The sequence below is a fragment of the Herpailurus yagouaroundi genome, unplaced genomic scaffold (genome assembly GCF_014898765.1).
Source record: "Herpailurus yagouaroundi ecotype Mexico unplaced genomic scaffold, PumYag 77, whole genome shotgun sequence".
Classification (NCBI taxonomy): domain Eukaryota; kingdom Metazoa; phylum Chordata; class Mammalia; order Carnivora; family Felidae; genus Herpailurus; species Herpailurus yagouaroundi.
In genome coordinates this window covers 101783440-101802558 of record NW_024412388.1, presented here as the reverse complement: position 1 = coordinate 101802558, position 19119 = coordinate 101783440, and the positions used below count along the sequence as shown (strand labels likewise).

The following is a 19119-nucleotide window of genomic DNA, read 5'->3' as shown; positions in this document are numbered from 1 at the left end:
TAATTGGAAGCTTTAGTAGCCCATTTTCAGTAATATATTGAGCAATATACCATAAAAGTGCATGATAAAAGAAAAATAAAAGACTTAAACACCAGAATAAGCCAATGAGATCCACTAGACCTCTATAGAACACTCCACTCAACAACAAAATGCGTTATTCTCAAGTGCACATGGAATATTCTCTAGGAAAGACAATGTGTTACACCACAAAACAAGTCTCAGTAGATTTAAAACGTTCAAAATCATACAAAATATGTTCTACCACCACCACGGAATTAAATTAAAAATCAGAAAGAAGTTTGGGGAATCCACAAATATGTGAAACTTAACACAGAGAAGAAATCACAGAGATTTCTTTGAGATGACTGAAATTAAAAGCTTAACATACCAAAGCTTATACAATGCAGCTAAGGCAATGCATAGAGGAAAATTATAGCTTTATATGTCTAAATGTGTATACTAAGAAAGAAGATTTCAAATCAATAACCTAAACTTCCACCCTAAGAACCTAGAAAAAAGAAGGGAAACTAAAAGCAAGCATATAGAAGTAAAACATAGATAAGAATAGAAATAAATGAAAGAACAGAATAGAAAAGGTCAACAAAACCTTTAGCTAGACAGAGAGAGAGAGAGAGAGAGAGGGGAGACCCAAATTACTAGATTTAGGAATGAAAGAGAAAACATTTTTATCCTTACAGAAATGAAAAAGATTATAAGGAAATACTATGAATACCAACAGATTAGATACCATAGATGAAAAAGATAAATCTCTGGAAAGGTACAAACTACCAAAACTGAGTCAAGAAGAACTAAAAAGTTAGAATAGACCTATAACAAGTAAAGAAATTTAATTGGTAATTTTAAAGCATAACACGCAGAGAAACCCAGGTCCAGAAGGCTTCACTGGTGAATTCTACCAAATATTTATGGAAGAATTAACTCTGAATAATTTTCCCAAACTCTTCCAATATATAGAAGAGGAGGAATCACTTCTCAACTAATGCTAGCATGTACGTATTACACTGATATTACAACAAGACAAAGTCATCACAAGAAAACTCCAGACCAATGTTTATTATGAACATAGATAAAAATCCTCAAGAAAATGCTAACCAACTGAACCCAGAAACATGTAAAAAGGATTATACATTGTCACCAAGTAGGATTTATCCCCGGAATGCAAGGTTGGTTCAAGATGAAAAAAATCAATCAATATAATATACTATATTAATAGAATAAAGGACATAAACCATATGATTATCCAAATAAGACTCAGAAAAAGCATTCTACATAATTCAAAGCCCTTTCATGATTAAAAAAAAAACCTCAAAGTGGTAGGAATAGAAGGAAACTTCTTCAACCTGATAAAGGGCATCTACTAAAAACAAACAAACAAAACAAAACAAAACAAAAACAACACCATAGCTAACAAAGAGCATCCTGATTGGTAAAATTTCCCCTAAGATCAGACATGGGACATGAATGTTTGCTCTCACCCTTCTAACTCAACATTGATCAGACAATAAAAACAAATAATGTGCAAGCAAATTGAAAAGAAAGAGTAAAAGATTTTCTTTTTTTTTTAAGATGATGAAAAAATGTATTTAGAAAATTCTTAGGAATACAATCCACCAGGAATTCAATGTACACACACACACACACACACACACACACACCATTAGAACTAATAAAAAAAAGTTCAGCAAGGTGTAAGATCAATATACAAAAATCAATTGTATTTTCTTTTTTTTTATTTTTTTTTTAACATTTATTTATTTTTGAGACAGAGTGAGACAAAGCATGAACGGGGGAGGGTCAGAGAGAGGGAGACACAGAATCTGAAACAGGCTCCAGGCTCTGAGCTGTCAGCACAGAGCCCGACGTGGGGCTCGAACTCACAGACCGCGAGATCATGACCTGAGCCGAAGTCAGCCGCCTAACTGACTGAGCCACCCAGGCGCCCCTGTATTTTCTACATTAACAATGAACAATCCAAAATTGAAATTTATAAAATAATTCCATTTAAAGTAGCATCAAAAGAAATAAAATGCTTCTGTTCCACAAATGGCATTGGGAAAACTGGACAGCTACATGCAAAAGAATGAAATTCAAGCACTTTCTTTCACCATGCAAAAAAAATAAACTCAAAATGGATTAAAGACCTAAATGTGAGGCCTGAAACCATAAAAATCCTAGAAGGAGCACAGGCAGTAATTTCTCTGACATTGGCTCTAGCAACATTTTTCTAGATATGTTTTCTGAGGCAAAGGAAACAAAAGCAAGAATAAAATGTTCGGATGACATCAAAATTCCTTCTGCACAGTGAAGGAAATAATCAACAAAACTAAAAGAAAACCTACTGAATGGGAGAAGATATTTGCAAATGACATATTTGATAAAGAGTCAGTATCCAAAATATATAAAGAACTTACACAACTCAACACACACAAAAAACAAGTCATCCAATTTAAAAATGGGCAGAAGACATGAACAGACATTTTTCCAAAGACAACATCCAGATGGCCAACATATACATGAAAAGATGCTCAACATCACTCATCATCAGGGAAATACAAATCAAAACTCTGATGAAATATCACCTCACACCTGTCAGAATGGCTAAACTCAGCAACAAAAGAAACAGCAAGTGCTAGTGAGGATGTGGAGAAAAAGGAACACTTTTGCACCGTTGGTAGGAATGCAACTGGTGCAGCCACTGTGGAAAACATTATGGAGTTCCCTCAAAGAGTTAAAAATAGAACTACCCTACAATCCAGTAAATGCACTACTGGGTATTTACCCAAAAAATACAAAACCCCTAATTCAGAAAGATATTGCAGTGTTATTTACAATAGCCACATTATGGAAGCAGCTCAAGTGTCCATCAATAGATGAATGGATAAAGAAGATGTGGTATATATACAACCGAGTATTACTCAGCCATGAAAAAGAATGAAATCTTGCCATCTGCCACAACATGGATGGATCTAGAAAGTATAATGCTAAGTGAAATAAGTCAATCAGAGAAAGACAAATACCATCTGATTTCACTTATATGTGGAATTTAAGAAACAAAACAGATGAACATAGGGGGAAAAAAAAGAGAGAAAGACAAGACAAGAAATAGACTGTTAACTTTAGTGAACAAACAAATGGTTACCAAAGGGAAGGGGGTAGGGCATGGGTGAAAGAGGTGATAAGGATTTAAAAAAAAGGAATAAAATACTTAGAAATAAATTTAATAAGAGAAGTATAAGACTTAAACACTGAAAACTACAAAATATCACTGAACAAAATTAAAGAAAACTTAATAAATGGAAAAACATTACATACTAAATTTATGGAAGACTAAATCTTGTTAAGATGGCAGTACTCCCTACATTCCTCATCAACATCCCAGCTGCCTTTTTTGCCAAAATTGATAAGCTGATACTAAAATTCTTATGTAAATTTGAGGTACTCAGAATAACCAAGACAATCCTGAAAAAGAACGAAGTTAGATGACTGACACTTCCTGATTTTAAAACTTACTGCAAAGCTATAGTAATCAAGACAGTGTGGTTCTAGAAAAGGATAGGCATTGGGGCACCTGGGTGGCTCAGTTGGTGAAGCATCAGCCTTCTGCTCAGGTCATGATCTCACACTTTGTGGTTTTGAGCCCCGCATAGGACTCTGTGCTGACAGCTCAGAGCCTGGAGCCTGCTTCGGATTCTGTGTCTCCCTCACTCTCTGCCCCACCCCTGCTTGCACTTTGTTTCTCTCTCTCTCTTTCAAAAATAAAATAAAAACATTAAAAAAAATTTTAATAGAATAAGGATAGGCATATATATATCAATAGACTAGAACTAAGTATTTATCAACCTGTGGTCTATAATTTTTTTACAAGCATGCCAAGATAACTCAATGGGGGAAAGAATAGTCTTTCAACAAATGGTGAATAAAGTTGGACCTGTACCTCACTCTACACACAGAAATGAACTCAAAAGCAGCAAGGACTTAACTGTAAAAATGCAAATTATAGACCTCTTAGGAGAAAACATTGTGCAAATCTTCATCTCCTTAAATTTGACAAGGGCATCTTAGATATGACACCAAAAGCCCAAGCTTTGTCAAAGTGAAAAAAAGTGTGTTTTAAAGGACACCACCCAGAAAGTGGAAAGACAACCTATAAAATGGAAGATATATTTGTAAATCATATATGATAATAGTCTAGTATCCAGAATATATAAAGAACTACTACAACTCAACAATGAAGACTAATAACCCAATTTTTTTAATGGGCAAGGATTTGAATAGACATTTCTCCAAAGAAGATATATACATGACAAATAAGCACATGAAAAGATGCTCAACATCATTAGTCTTCAGGGAATTGCAAAAATTCAACGATGAAATACCACTTCCCAACCACTAACATGACTAGACTACAAAAGACAGACAATAATAAGTGTTAGGGAGGATGCAGAGAAATTGGAACCCTCATGCACTGCTGGTAGGAATGCATAATGGTGCAATCCCTTTGGAAAACAGTTCCTCAAAAAGTTAAAAATAGAGTTATCAACTGACTCAACAATTCTACTCCCAGGTAGATATCCAAGGGAAATTAAAATGTAGGTCCACTCAAAAGCTTGTATACAGATGTTGATAGCATTGTGAATAATAGCAAGATTGTGAAAATAACATGTGTCCATCAACTCATAAGTAAACAAAATTTGATATATCTAGACAATGAAATATGATTCATCCATAAAAAAGAATGAAGTAGTGATACTATGACATGGATGAGTCTTGAAAATATTATGCTAAGTGAAAGAAGGCCGACACAAAACGTGTCCTAGTGCATGCTTCCATTTGTATGAAATGTCTCAAATATTCAAGTTCATAGAGAGAGCAGTCCATAGCCACTGGTTTCCAGGAGCTAGGGGCAGGAGTGATGCAGAGTGACTGCTCCTGGTTGTCACGGTTTCTTTTCGGGATGGCGAAAATGCTCTTAAGTTACTGATAATGTTTGCACAAGTTTTTGGATAAACTAAAATCCACTGAGTGTATACTTTAAAAGGGTGAACTTATGGTATGTGAATTATGTGTCAAAAATGAGTCTATCTGAACCACACATCTTTACATGAAAGCTAATACTTAAGGACTGTGTCAGCCACCAGAGGAATGGGGACAATTAAAACCTCCTAAAAGCATTTGTCCCATAGCTTCTGACTCTCTTCGACTTACTTCTTGCCCAAGAACATGAAGGATTCCAGACATTTTGAGTAGAGGCAAGTGTGTTTATTTCAATTAAAATATATATTTTTTATTTTCTTATTAAATGTCTTAAATAAGAAGATGCCAAAAGAAATATTAAAGTGAGTAGATAAATTATGAGGACACAGAAGAAATTATATCTTAATTATTCAGTTTGCCTCTTTATCAGGGAGGCCTTCCCAAAGCCAAAGTCCTCTCTTGGGTAATGTGTTTTTCCTGGAAACGAGAGTTTATGGCTAAGATCTATAGATAATTATTTCTCCTGAAATGATTTTCCAAATCCCTGAAATTTAACAAGACGCTTCTAAATAATTTCTCTCTTTCTGTTACCCTTCTAGGTGTTACCTCCCAACACAGGCTGCCTTCACATTGATCGGGATTGTTCAGCTATATATTGCCACGAACCAAGCAGTGATATATACCATCCTTTCCAAAAACGTGAGCAGCTAAGAGCTAGCAGGTACATCATGAAGCACACATCAGAGATTATCTGTGAGGTCCTGGATCCTGAGGGAAATACCTTTCAGGTAAAGTGCACCATTAGTGTGGAGTGAGAGGCTGGGGCTTTGTTTTTGAGATATTTCGACCGGAGAGCTTCCATTCAGCTTTATGCCTTAGCTGCCTTGGGATTAGTTATCCACTTGCTGCCAATACTTAGCATAAGCAGTAATGGATGCCAATATCTCTGCTTCTAAAGTATACTTCCAAGGGTATAGAAAATCCTAACAGTTGGGATGGTATAAACGTTAAAGCCAAATAAAGAATTCGAACGGAAGGGGGGGAATACTACTAAACATTTAAAATAATGCCAACGAGAAAGAAATGATGTAAGAATGGTCTGTATCCAGGCTAAAGCGAGAGAACCAGTTTGTTTGACTAGGCAGGGAATCCGTGGTGCGCAATATCAATTAGGGAAGATTCTAGTAGGTGTGAAGATGGGGAGGTGGACAGGTGCTTAGCTGTTAGATGGTAGAGCTCTCTCTTCTGTTTTTCTGTCCTTCCACACCACAGCTATCCTCTTATAGCGAGGCCAGAAACTGGCAAACCATGGCCACTTGTCTATATAGACCCTTGAGAGAAAAATGACTTTCATATTTTTAAATGGTTGGCAAAAAGTCAAAAGGAGATGAATATTTCATGACACATAAAAATCACAGGAAATTCAAATCTCAGTGTCATTATACAGCTTTATTGGAACACAGCCACGCTTATTTGTTCACACATTGTCAATGGCTGCCTTTGCATATAATGGCAGAATTGAGTAGTTGCAACAGACATTGTATGGCCTACAGTTCCTAAACTATTTACTTTCTGGCCCTTGACAGAAATGGTTTGCCAGCCCCTGCTCCAAGCGTTTCTCCTTGTTTTCACTCCTCACCCAAGACAGTGTATCAGCTGGTACGTGGTGTAGTGATTTTCCAGATTTGGAGCCATAGCACAGAGTCCCCAGCTTTGGTTTGGTACGCAGACTAGCCCTGATCCAGCTTGTTTTTTTCTGTGCTAAATGAGAGTCTTTCCAGCTTGAGTTCAGGCTGCTAACAGATTTTCACTTGTAGTGAATTGAAATTGAACCTTATAGGCCTGAGCCCTCTAGGCTTTAAACACATGGGACATTCAGGCCAAACATTCTTCTAGGCGCTGATACTCTTCTTGAACATCCCCTCCAGTGATCTTTTAGCCTGAACTACATCTCTTCCTGGAGAGACCCACACCAGATCTAAACAGTAGTGATGGCTAGAACATTTCTTCTCACGCTAAATCTGTTTCCCTTTGTAGTCTATTCATGAATCCCAATTCCACACTTGCAACCACAGAATATGAACTTCTCCCACACTGCCACTTTCTTAATATTTCAAGACAACTCTCAGATGGGTAGCCTCTCCTCAATGGTTAAATCCCCGGTTCTGTGAACCAATGCTCAGATAAGATTTTGAGTCCCTTGCGATCCTACTCACCTTACTCTGAGTATATTCCAGTTTGTCTTCATAGTCTAGGTGTGGTCTGTAAGTAGAGATGTTTTTGCTCTTATTAATGCCAACTGGACTTAGTGTGTATTACCTTGGAAATAAATATCTCTGGTTTTCTGGATATACCAACAGATCGCATGCTTTCTCAAACGAGAAATGTAAGCTTTATGACATTTCTTTTCTTTAGTTGATTATATACTTTGTCCCATAGGTAATGGCTGATGGTACTGTATCAACTATGCTATGTGAAAACAATTTGGAAGATGATCCAAATGAAAAAACTGAAGGCTATGATAGTTTATCATCTACTCACGTTTATAAGAATCATCTGCAAATCTATGGTGAACATGTACCCAGGTAATATGATAAAAATAATACCATGACCTTTATTTTAAATGTTACGTTTCAGGAGCATTTTAACTGAACACTTCACGCGATTCAATTTTATTGCGTCAAATAGGTTTTTTGTCATTTATGCTGACGGATCAGGAGCGGAACTTCTTCGAGACAGTGACATAGAAGAATACCTATCCTTGGCACACGGGGAATCAACTACTGTAGTTCTCCAGGAGCCAATACAAGAACAGCCAGGTAGGGAATCCAGAATGTCTGGAAGTCATTGTGTCTCCTTCCCAGCATCCAGCCCCCTTATTCAGTCCACCCCCACGTCATCTCTACTTCCTCCCTTTTTCTCCCTTTTCAACTCTACTTGCCACATCGCCATGTCAACCTGTTTATACAGCTACTTATGCTCACTCCAAGCTTTATCTGGGCATCGACGTATGTAAACTGTATATAAGCCCCTCTCCTACCTGTAAGCAGATCTGAATTGAATCGGAGTTTAGGTACGGTAGGCATGTATCTGTGATCCTATTTATGTGTTCCTTTCATCTGGCTAGGGGAAAAAAAAAAAACAAAGAAAAGTGAGATATCACTTGTAAGTTCTTTTTTTTTTGAAGGTGTTGCCTTGATGAACTTAATATATTAAGAAAAGAAAATACGTTTGATGTGTGAGTTAGAAAGTCAGCCTGAAATATAAGATAAGTTATATAGATAATTATATTTATTGTGTATTTATGCTGTTCTCATCAATTTCAAAGAAATCAGTGTGTGGCTAAGGGTTCGAGATACATATTGCATTAAGAAAGCATCATCGGTGTATGTTATATGTGCATTTAAACATAGATATAAACGTGCATATTATCTGTGAATGAAACCAATGGGTTGTGCTTAGGTTTATGTTTCGTCTTTTCTCTGGTGGTATATACTTTGCACTCATTTATGAATATGCCTGCATCTGCACACTTATATCTTTTAGTGTATCGATGCACGTGTGCGTGATAAAATAAACTTTGTTCTTTGTGAATATGGGGAGTGGGGTGCTCTGATTGGTTGTGCAAGGCTTCATCACAAATTCCTCTGTTAGTTATTTAGCATCTAGATAACCCAGCATGTGCCAAACACACTGGCTGGGTGTTAGGAATACAGTGTGAGCTAAGACAGCATGGACCCTGCTTTCATAGTGCTTAGAGTTTAATGAGAGGATAGGCATTAATTATATAGTCACACAATAACTGTGATTGTGTGATTATAAATTGGGGTAAGGTCTGTGAAGGAAAGGAATATGGTTCTATGAGAGCATTAACAGAGGAACCTGCTGTAGTCTACAAGGCTTCCCTGAAGACACTGGCACCAAGAGCTGGTGGATAAGTAGCAGTTAATTAAAATAGGAAGGAGAGCCTTCTTGGAAGAGACAGTACAAAGCAGAAAGCAAAAAGCCTTGGAGAACCGGGAGGAAAATGCTGAAGTGGCCAGGGCACAGAAGGAGGGGGTAGTGCAAGTTAGGGCAGGGTGAGAAAACACCGAGGACTCGGGTTTGTCCTGTGAACAGTGGGAAGTCAACCATGGACTAACATAATCAGTCACTCTGACCACCGCTGGCGGGAGGTTCACTCGCAGAGTAGAGCTGGGTAGAAAAGCTAGTTGTTGCTCTAGCCCAGAACAGCATCTCTCAGAGGCAGATGATCCAAGGTAGGTCAGCGGGTAAGCTCAAGTGAACCGACAGGACTTGGATGTGGTTTTTGAAGAATAGTAAGGTGTCAATGAATAATTCCAGGTGATCTAAACCCAGTCTCTAGGTGTTACAGTGGCCAAAAGCCTTACTTTACTTGTTAGATCGTAAGCTTCTTAAGCATAATCACTATGTCTCACTTATCAAAAAGCTCGCTGAATTTAGTGAAAACCTATTGAATTCTCAGAATGTATTTGATAGAGAAATGATCCACTGATAACTCTCTTTGAACCAGGTGCCCTGAGCATCACTGTCCTTCGCCCTTTCTGTGAAGCATCACCATGGCTAATGAAGAAAGAATTAGATACAATTGTTCCTCCGAATCTCCAGTCAAGGTCATGGGAGATGTTTCCCTCAGTGGAGGTATACATTTTTTCTGCTGCAAAGTCACTACACTATTGCACATCTATTTCATCAATGGATTGGTGTCTCCAGTCTTCTCCCATATATTCGTATATTTTCATTCTTACATAAACTGTTAATGGGCTCGGGAGTTTTATATTTGAAGACTTTTAACATTTGTAGATTTTGGAGAAATACACCTGACTAGCTTTATTTCTTTTAGCCTGTGTTGCAGGCTCAAACGTCTTCCTATAGTATGGAAATATCCACTCTAAGTAACACGTGTTATACCTCTCCTGTCACGGAATTACTGATACTATGCAATACAGAAAACTTTCCTTCTCTCATTTCTTATTTGTTAGTTTTAACACCCAACTTCAGGTCTCCTTTTTTGCCTAATTTACTAATGCACGAACTGAAGCGCGTAAGAATGATGTGAAGGACTATACAAAGGATACGCAACTACAATGATAAAAAGTAAACGTTGTGATTATGTCAGATTAGAGAAGCTCCATCGAAAGTCTTTTTAAAGAATGGAAGAAAAGGTCTTAGAGATCTTGAGCAAGAATCATGAAGTCCTATACCTTGCAAGACTTGACACTTCACTTTGCAAGCCATTTGTGTAATAGGCCCAGTATATTGTTAGATGATAAATTATTAGATCAATGAGGGCATTGATAATATGATCAGAGAGACATTCAAGTGTTAGGTGGGGAGGACAACGTTTTTTGGTTGATGATGATTTTTGTTCCCCTGCACAACCTTGTAATAGCAAGGGCACAGACAATGAACACTTAAGGTAACAAAGACCTCTGAGTCCTATTTTGTAATTTGGCGGCTATAACCAACACAATGAGTGAAAAGTATCTGAATTCTAGTCCTGAGTCTACCAATTATTAATGTGGGATAGGGGACAAGCCACACTGGACCTCTACTTCCATATCTGAAAAATAGAAAGGCCACACCAAATGACTCACTAAGGCTATATCCAGGTTGAAGGTAGTGCTTCATGACAAATAACATGCCACATCTGAGATTAATGAAAGAAGTTTATTCTCTTTCTCTGCAACTCATATGGCTCTGGCCTTCTATGCCCAGTCACAGTGGCCCAGCCCAGGCAAGCCCCTCAGGATTAGCACTGACCAGGCATCAGACTGAATAGCAGTTTACAATGGAGGACATCAGGCACGCTACAGGACGTAGGGCATCAAAGCACACTACTCCTGAAAATCAATTACAAGGGTAACATGAAGCTGTGAGTCTAATCCGGGGAAGACTCTGGAGGCATGCTTAATCTAGAGTGAGCTCAGAGACCACTCGGATCTATGGGATGAGTTTTCTCTCTCAAAGAATCTCTCTAAGGTCAAAATGAACATGAAACCAGAAAGTGAAAGCCTGATTATTCCAGATGTCTTGGGCTGCTTGTGGGTAATAAGCAACAGTGCATTTATGCATTTTTCATAAGCTAGGCTACATTTCCATGATGCGACATTGCTTACTACTCCCCAAATGCTATCCAGTGGGACAGCACTGGATAATGCTACAGGATTTTAATATATCCAAGTTCCTGGTAACGCATATAAAGAGGAAAGCGTGCCCAGTTCTCTTACCAATTTCCCTTCTATTTGAGAAACATTTTGGGAGCAGGGACCGTATGTTTTTGACCACCGTATTCCCTAACGAGTGGTTCCTAGCATCGTGTCTACATAATAAGGACTCAGTTAAAAAAAAAAAAAAAAGCGAAAACATTCTGATTTTTTTGGTGGTGGTTTTGCTTCGTTTTGTTAACAGAAGAAGACTCCTGGACCTCCATTTGGCACTCAGATTTGGAAGGGCCTTGACATTGGGTCCAAACAGCTAGCAAGTGCGCCGGCCCCTATACTCAAGAGCCCCAGTGTTCTACAGATGCGCCAGTTCACCCAGCACGAGGTCATAAAAGAGGAGGTGAAGCAAAAGCTGCAGGTTTCCCTTAAGGTAATGGAATCCGGGTCACCCGACCCAGAGGAATCAGCAACAGGGCAATCATTCCTCTTGGTTTCCTGAGGAATCTGAAATTATGTCACTGTACCAATATTTATCTAATGCGACAAAGGAATGTCAATTTTCCGGAGGGTAGGAGGTTGAGAAGTAGAAAATACTCAATGGTTCCCAGAAGGTATAGGAAGTATTGAGACCCTAACGCACTGAAAAGATAGGTAACTTTTATATACGATTACTATATAGTGTCCTCCTTCTCTCTTACTGTATGGGGAACTGGCTTTGTGACCTCTGGAAAAAAAGTACAGCTGCTTATTAATCTGCTACTTGTCCATGGAAGAAAAGGATTGTTGGTTTTCGGAAATGGTCTAAGAATTTGTAAATATATAGTTAATTGTGCACATAGTACCTATAGCATCTTACTGTCTAGTTTGTCAACTGTCTCTGAATGGGATTATATTTGTTTTGTTTATGGTTATATACCCAGCACCTGGCATACAGTGGGGGACGATTTATTTATGAAAATAGATGTTTATGGAAAAAGTAAAGTGTATTTCTCTTGGAAGCCAAGGCATAGACTAAGCCTAAACTTACATTCATAGACAGGATCATAAAGACTACCCTTGGAAGGGCTCTAGAAACCATCTAACCCAAGTCCATACATTTTATTGATGAGGACACCGGAGCACAGAGCTAGATGTCTCTGTGGCATCTCCATATAGTTCTAAGATCTTGTGGCCCTCAAGCTTTGTTTTTGGACGTTTCAGGTCTTTGCTCATTAATGTAATCAAGGAAAAGGTTTTCCAGATTGCTCGACCAGTAACTGGTTTGTTGAGCACTGGGAACTTACATACTCTTACCTTTTCAGTAGTATTTCAAGTTGATGTCCACTGTTTTGGTGTTTCTGCCTCATTTCTGTTTTTTATTGATTTATTTTATTCCGCTGACTTAGGATTATATAAACCATATTGTAAAGAAAGAAGATGAGCTACAGGAAATGACGGTTAAGGATTCCAGAACCGAGGACGAAAGAGGCAATGCTGCAGATCTCCTCAAGCTCGTCATGGTGAGAAGGAAATGTTTTCAGTACCAATGTTTTCACTGTTGTTTCAATATCAGGTGCTTCAAGACAAAATATTACACCTCATAGCTGTTTCTGCCACTTCCATGGAACATTCGCCTTCCCTCCCTATAATTTCTTATTTCTGGGGAAAATCTGATTCCTCATGGATTGAATTTTCCAAAAGCTTCTTAGGCCCTTCCTTAAACTGCATATAATTCTGAAGGCTCTTAAATAAAAGTTTATACTGTCTTCAGAGAAAATGATGTTTATTGGAATGTGGAATGAATTAGTGAATGAAGGAGGAAGGAGGAAGAAAAAGGAATTTCTACAACTTGAAATGACTTGCATTTTTAAAAATTCTGTCGTGTGGAAGGAATGACTACAAAAAATCAAATACATTTTGTACTGGCATTAAAAAACGAATTCATTTGATAGTAATTTTCCATGAAGAATGCTGTAAAACCGAGTGAATTTGTATGTAATATAATCATCATCATTAAGGAATTCTATCTTCATTTCAGTCGTTCCCTAAAATGGAAGAAACTACAAAAAGTCATGTAACTGAAGGTAACTACATATTTTTCTGCAAAATATTTAAAAATCTTAAATATCCTTCTCAGTCATTCCTTTGAGAGCAAAGTACCATGTATATATATATTTCTGTTGTCATATTGGCCATGTTGTATTATAATTACTTATTTATGTATTTTTTCAGCCTACATTGTGAAACATGGCTGCATCTAATTTATCTTTAGCTTTCATTTGTTGAATGAAAACAGTTGACATTTGAATTTTATGTTAACCTCAGCATGTATTTCCAACATACCTAAGACAGAAGGGGGAAACAACCAACCAGTCAACGCTCTCCCCCAACACACACACACACACACACACACACACACACACACACACACGCAGAACTTTTGAGCAACTACACAGTTACCACCAAAACCTGGCACTATTTTACACTGAATATATAGCTCAAGCAGTCTACCCTTGGAAAATATCCTCATTCAAAGCATATTTATTTGGAGAATATATAGCCCCAGCGAACTTAGTTATATGATTTCATAGTTCACAGCAGACAAGCAGGGAAGCATTTGGTGGTTTGGGCTTTTCTTTTCCTTTTCTATTTTGGTTGTATTACAAAGGTCAGAAACTGGCAGCCATAGGCTTCATTTAGCCCACAGATGTGTTTTATGTGTCCCCCACAGGGTTGGCTTACACAGTTATTTTTAGCTGATTTTCCATCTCTTGAAATGTGACATTACCGCATGGTGACATTTGGCTGAAGATGATTAAAGCTGCCCCTTTAGAATGACCACAAACAGAAGAATCTGTTACAGCCCATCGCTGCCACTCTGTTGTCTCTCTTTTATCTGGGCAGCCCATTAAGTTATGGTTGTCAGATTTAGCAAATAAAAATACAGAAGGCTCAGTTACATTTGAATTTCAGGTACACAATAAGTAATCTTTCAGTATAAGTTCTATTGAATGTTCTATTTGGGACATTCTTATACCAAAAAACTATTTGTTGTCCATCTGGAGTTCAAAGTTAACTGGATGCCCTATACTTTATCCGGTAACTGTAAGTGGCAGCATTTGAATTTGTGGTCTCTGGTCTGAGGGGTACAATCACCATCGAGGTAAATGTGCAGGTTGCCTAATAATGAAGAACAAACTAAACATATTTTCAAACATATAAACAAACCAACAAACAAACAGGGTCTTGCATAGTTACAGCCACAATATTAGTGGTGGTGATTTTAAGTCAATGCTCCCCAAACTATTTCCCGAAACACTAGTCTATGAAATGGCTGCACCAAAAATGAATTTTATGATAAAGTAAGTTTGGATAATGCTGCATATTTCCTTATTTTTTAGAGAGCCACAGTGTATGCTGAGTCCTACAGTAACAAAACATATTTAACCTTGTATAAATCAGTATTTCCCAAGCTCAGATAGAACACGGAAACTTTTTTTTTTTTAATCTTTGTTAACATCCCACTGAGATCATGATCTGAGGAATAAACTCAGAATAACTGCCCGGATTATCAAACAACCATTGTATCATGTTAATATACTTAGATTCAGACCCTTAGATTTTTTTTTTTTTTTTTTTAGAAAAACAGTTTCAGTAAGATGGTTAATTTTTTTTAAAAGTTTTGGTGTTTCAGATCTGAAGAAATTCAGTTAGGTCAAACACTGATTCCCCAAATGATGTGGGATGAATGAGATGTCACTACATTCTACATTTGGACAGTAAGGTGTGTGTTCGCTAATAGAATATTTGATAAAAGTGGTCTGGTTTACTGTTATACTACAGTTTGGTCAGGGAAATTCTAGTGAACACTTGATAGATTAAATATAAGCTCTTAGAAAACCTTAGAAAAACTCACTTAGAAAACAAGTGAGTCACCAGGCACTGATTGTATGTGGTGCCGTAAAGATGTGAGGATAAATTTAAATGCATCTATTTTTAAAGTTGCAGCCCACCTAACCGATTTATTCAAGCAATCATTGCCTGCCGCTCCGGAATGTCTGCCAGAGACAACTGATGCAGATTTCTTTGAAAGGAAATGGAGGTAAGCGGATCCCTTAATGTGTTCCAATTAGTATTAAGCATACAGCGATGGAGGAAATGGAGAGCCGTGGCATCATAACTCGGGGTGACTGCATCCTCAGCCTTTCATCTCCGACATTGCCAACAATTTATCACACAGTAGAGGTTTTTCTTTTATTGTTTGTAAGCTGAGAGCCTTGCCCTTTTTCATCATACTTTCCTTTCACGCAGGCAAACAACAAAAGGAAAGCACTGGAAAGAAAAGTTGGAACATAAGAGGTAATTCTATCTTGAAGCACGGTATCCATCAGCATGTGAAAATGGCCAGTTTTGTAGAGTCAGGAATTTTAGAGTGGGCTAGGTTGAAAAGTCCTACCACCTAGGCTCCCTGCCGTTGTCTGAATTTCTTCCACATTTTTGCCAAGTGGCTACTCCGCTTATGAGTGGGGCTGTCACTATCTCCAGGGGAAGCCCATTTGACCCTCATGCAGATCCTCTCCTTTTCGTAAGCAAGAAAGTTCTCAGGTATTCTCTGCGCTGTGGCAATTCGAATATACTAATAAATATTCTAGAACTTAAGAGACTAGTCATAAACATTCAAGGATTCTTCTAACTCAGTGAAGAATGTGTTCCAGGCATTATGTGCTTTTCTTTTTTTTTTTTTTTTTTTCAACATTTATTTATTTTTGGGACAGAGAGAGACAGAGCATGAACGGGGGAGGGGCAGAGAGAGAGGAAGACACAGAATCGGAAACAGGCTCCAGACTCTGAGCCAACAGCCCAGAGCCTGATGCGGGGCTCGAACTCACGGACCGCGAGATCGTGACCTGGCTGAAGTCGGACGCTTAACCGACTGCACCACCCAGGAGCCCCTGTGCTTTTCATTCCTAGCCAAAGATACCACCCCGTGAGGAAAGGGAGCCAGATGTATTTACTGAGAATCCAGTAGTACATATGGTACACTTGCACACATTTGCATGACTCCTCTCCACAATGACTGGAGGAAGGATGAAGATTCTTCTTCAAAAAAATGCCTGAGTTACCCTGTAGAATGTACGGGAGAAGTGGTGAGATAGGACGTTGCATCTCATGGGCCACCCCTGTATTCAAGGTCAAACTAGAAGGTATACGTTGTCTCATGGAATATCCCTGATTTCTAGACCAGTGACAATGATTGCCTGTGGGGAAGCCGACCGAGAGGTTAGGGGACAGTGTGGGATGGAGACTTCCTTTTTATTGCATACTCTTTAATCCTTTTTTTCATTATGTGTCTGTGTTACCCATTCACATTTTTAAAGTTCTTGAAACATGAACACTTTCAGATTTTAACCCACAGGTAGATGCTGGCAAGCCAATGAAAGTTTTTGAAGAAGAAAGTGAAACGCATAATTAGATTTGTGTCATTGAAAGAGAAGTTTGGGCAGCGTGGAAAATGGGTTTGGGGAGGAGGGTTAAGGAATGAGAAGGTCTCAGGGGCACGGAAGGTGAACCACAAAAAGGTCAGGTTCCGTGGAAGAATCAGAAAGGTGAATGCAGAGAGGAATTGGAGGTTATCAACTGGAGGACTTATTCTTGTGTGAGAATGGTTCCTGTCAAGGCAGTAGCCCCACTGCCATAGATTGATGATGAATCAGGTGAGGCAGTAGAGATAAGATAACGTAATGGGAAATTAAAGTTGTTTCAGTAAGATGCTATTTTGATTCGGGCAGTATTTCCTGACAGGCCAAGCTAGTGTGAGAGAAAGGACACCAGTGTTAGAGTCAGCCGACCGAGAGTCCGTTCCAACTTGGTTACGTACAGATGCGTGATGTCAGCTGGTCGTGCTTATTTTTTAGAGAGCCACGGTGCACCCTAGGTCCTACGGTAACAAAACGTGTTCAACCTTGTATAAATCAGCATTTCCCAATTTACTGATTTCCATCAGTAAAACGTACCTCAGGAATTCACTTTGCTCATCTGTAACAGGAGGGTGTTGGGCCGCCTAATATCGGAGGTATCTCAGCCCACACATTGGGCACCTAACAGTTGACTAGCTTTTGCACTAATCAAGGTCATGGGCTCAGAGGCAGGCACCCTGGGTTTTAATTCAGACTTCACCTCTTACTGGTTATGTGATTCAAGGTAGGTTACTTAGCCTTTCTATACCTCGGGGTTTTTTGACCAATAAAAGGGGCGTAATAAGAGTAACTCATGGAGTTATTACAAGATTAAACGTGTAAAGCACTTTGTAAAATTTCTGGCATGTGAGAAGCACTTAAAAATGAGAACTATTTCAGATAAGATGAGGTCCAGCTACATTTAACAGACAACCCCCCAAATCAGTGCTTTTACAAGAAAGAAGCTTATCTTTCCTGATGTCAAAGAAGTCTGAAGTGGTGCATGACTTCCATCCTCAAGGTTGCCTCATGGTTGCAAAATCACTGCCACAGCTGCAGCCATTCCATCCATATTTCATCCATTCATTCCATATTTCATTCATTCATCCATATTTCATTCCATTCATATTTCATCCATATTTCCTACTGGAAAAGAGGTGAGGCAAGGACAAAGGGAAAGCCTCCCAGCTGAGTTAGATCTCTTTAAAGGCTATCTGGAGTCTTACCCAGTGATGTCAGCTTACTAGTTACTGGCCTTCCCTATATATATAGGAAAGGCTGGGAAGTGAAGTCTTCAGCCTTCTAGTCTTTAGAGGTCTATCGCCTCCCCAACAGAGAGTTCTGATACTGGAAAGACAATTAGCAGAATTATCATGATTGTTTTTATTTTACTTTGTAATCACTGATCACACGATTCACAAACCACTGCTGAGGTTTTGGTTTTAGTTTCTGTTACCCTTGCTACTGAAATCATGGAAATTGGTAGAATCAAGCTGGCCTTTAAACCTCAGAGAATTGAAACACACGCAAAAAAGGTCAACCGTGTGTATTTTAGTCTTTTGAGATCAACTGTAAAACCAAACTCCCACCTGGTATCATTTTTCTTACCTTAAATGAAAGCTGATTTTTGAAGTGGGGAATGTGACTGATTCTAGAAAGAGCAGAAAATGAACCAAAGCAAGCTGACCAAAAAAAATTGTCTGATGAGTTCTTATCCGTTTTATCGTTAGCGATCCCATTTTCTGCAGGATTTAAAGGTAAAACACAAGCGAATAACATTGTAAAACATTCTGTCTTCTTTTGCATCGTTATGGAAATATCAACCAGGAAGGATATTGAAACCACACAAAATTACCTAATGGAAATTAGGAACAAAGTAATATCACCCTACTTCAACTTGGAAATGAGCAAGTTATGTCAGTCTAAGGTAATTGAACGTAATTAACAACAATTAAGTAAGAATCTTTATAGAGATTGATGCAATGCACGTGTCATTATGTAACCTACCTTTCCTGATGTTTCTTTCCTTCATCAGCCCAGCTGACTAACTTTACCTTTCAAATCCACGTCCTCAAGAGCATTTGAGAGGGAAAACTAATTTCAGGTCTTGCCAATTTATTACTACCACTCCAACTTCATACCTTGCATTATCACTATTAATCACCCTCTTTCATCTATTTCAAGTCCTTTTGGGAGTTGAATTCTCCCCACTTTTATCCCATAAATTCCATTTTGAAGTTTTTATCCCATTAAGATTTCTGCATCCATCAGCTGCTGAAACAGCACTAAATTACTGTGAGTTCTTGGAAGCCCAAGGAGACAGAGCACTCCCATGAAACCTTGGAACTTTTCAGCAAAGTGAATATCCTCATGTGTTTAGAGCTTGATGTATTTCTATGGATGTTCCAGGTGCTATTATTAAGCGGAAGCTGCCTGAGAAGAAGTTACAGGAAGTTAGGACAGAATGACAAAATCTAGAATTGAGCTGAACGGTCTCTTGAAAA

The 19119-nt window shown here is 38.4% G+C and overlaps 1 protein-coding gene across 2 annotated transcripts in view; it reads left to right on the top strand.

Annotated features, from left to right (window-relative positions):
- SPAG17 (sperm associated antigen 17) overlaps nt 1-19119 on the top strand; it is a 235792-nt gene that overhangs the window by 172980 nt on the left and 43693 nt on the right. For both annotated transcript variants that reach the window (XM_040471449.1, XM_040471448.1), the window contains exons 32-41: nt 5595-5783; nt 7435-7580; nt 7684-7814; nt 9530-9657; nt 11428-11610; nt 12566-12679; nt 13198-13243; nt 15162-15261; nt 15471-15518; nt 18443-18542. In XM_040471449.1, the coding sequence (XP_040327383.1) occupies nt 5595-5783; nt 7435-7580; nt 7684-7814; nt 9530-9657; nt 11428-11610; nt 12566-12679; nt 13198-13243; nt 15162-15261; nt 15471-15518; nt 18443-18542 (1185 nt within the window). The remainder of the gene's footprint in view (nt 1-5594; nt 5784-7434; nt 7581-7683; nt 7815-9529; nt 9658-11427; nt 11611-12565; nt 12680-13197; nt 13244-15161; nt 15262-15470; nt 15519-18442; nt 18543-19119) is intronic.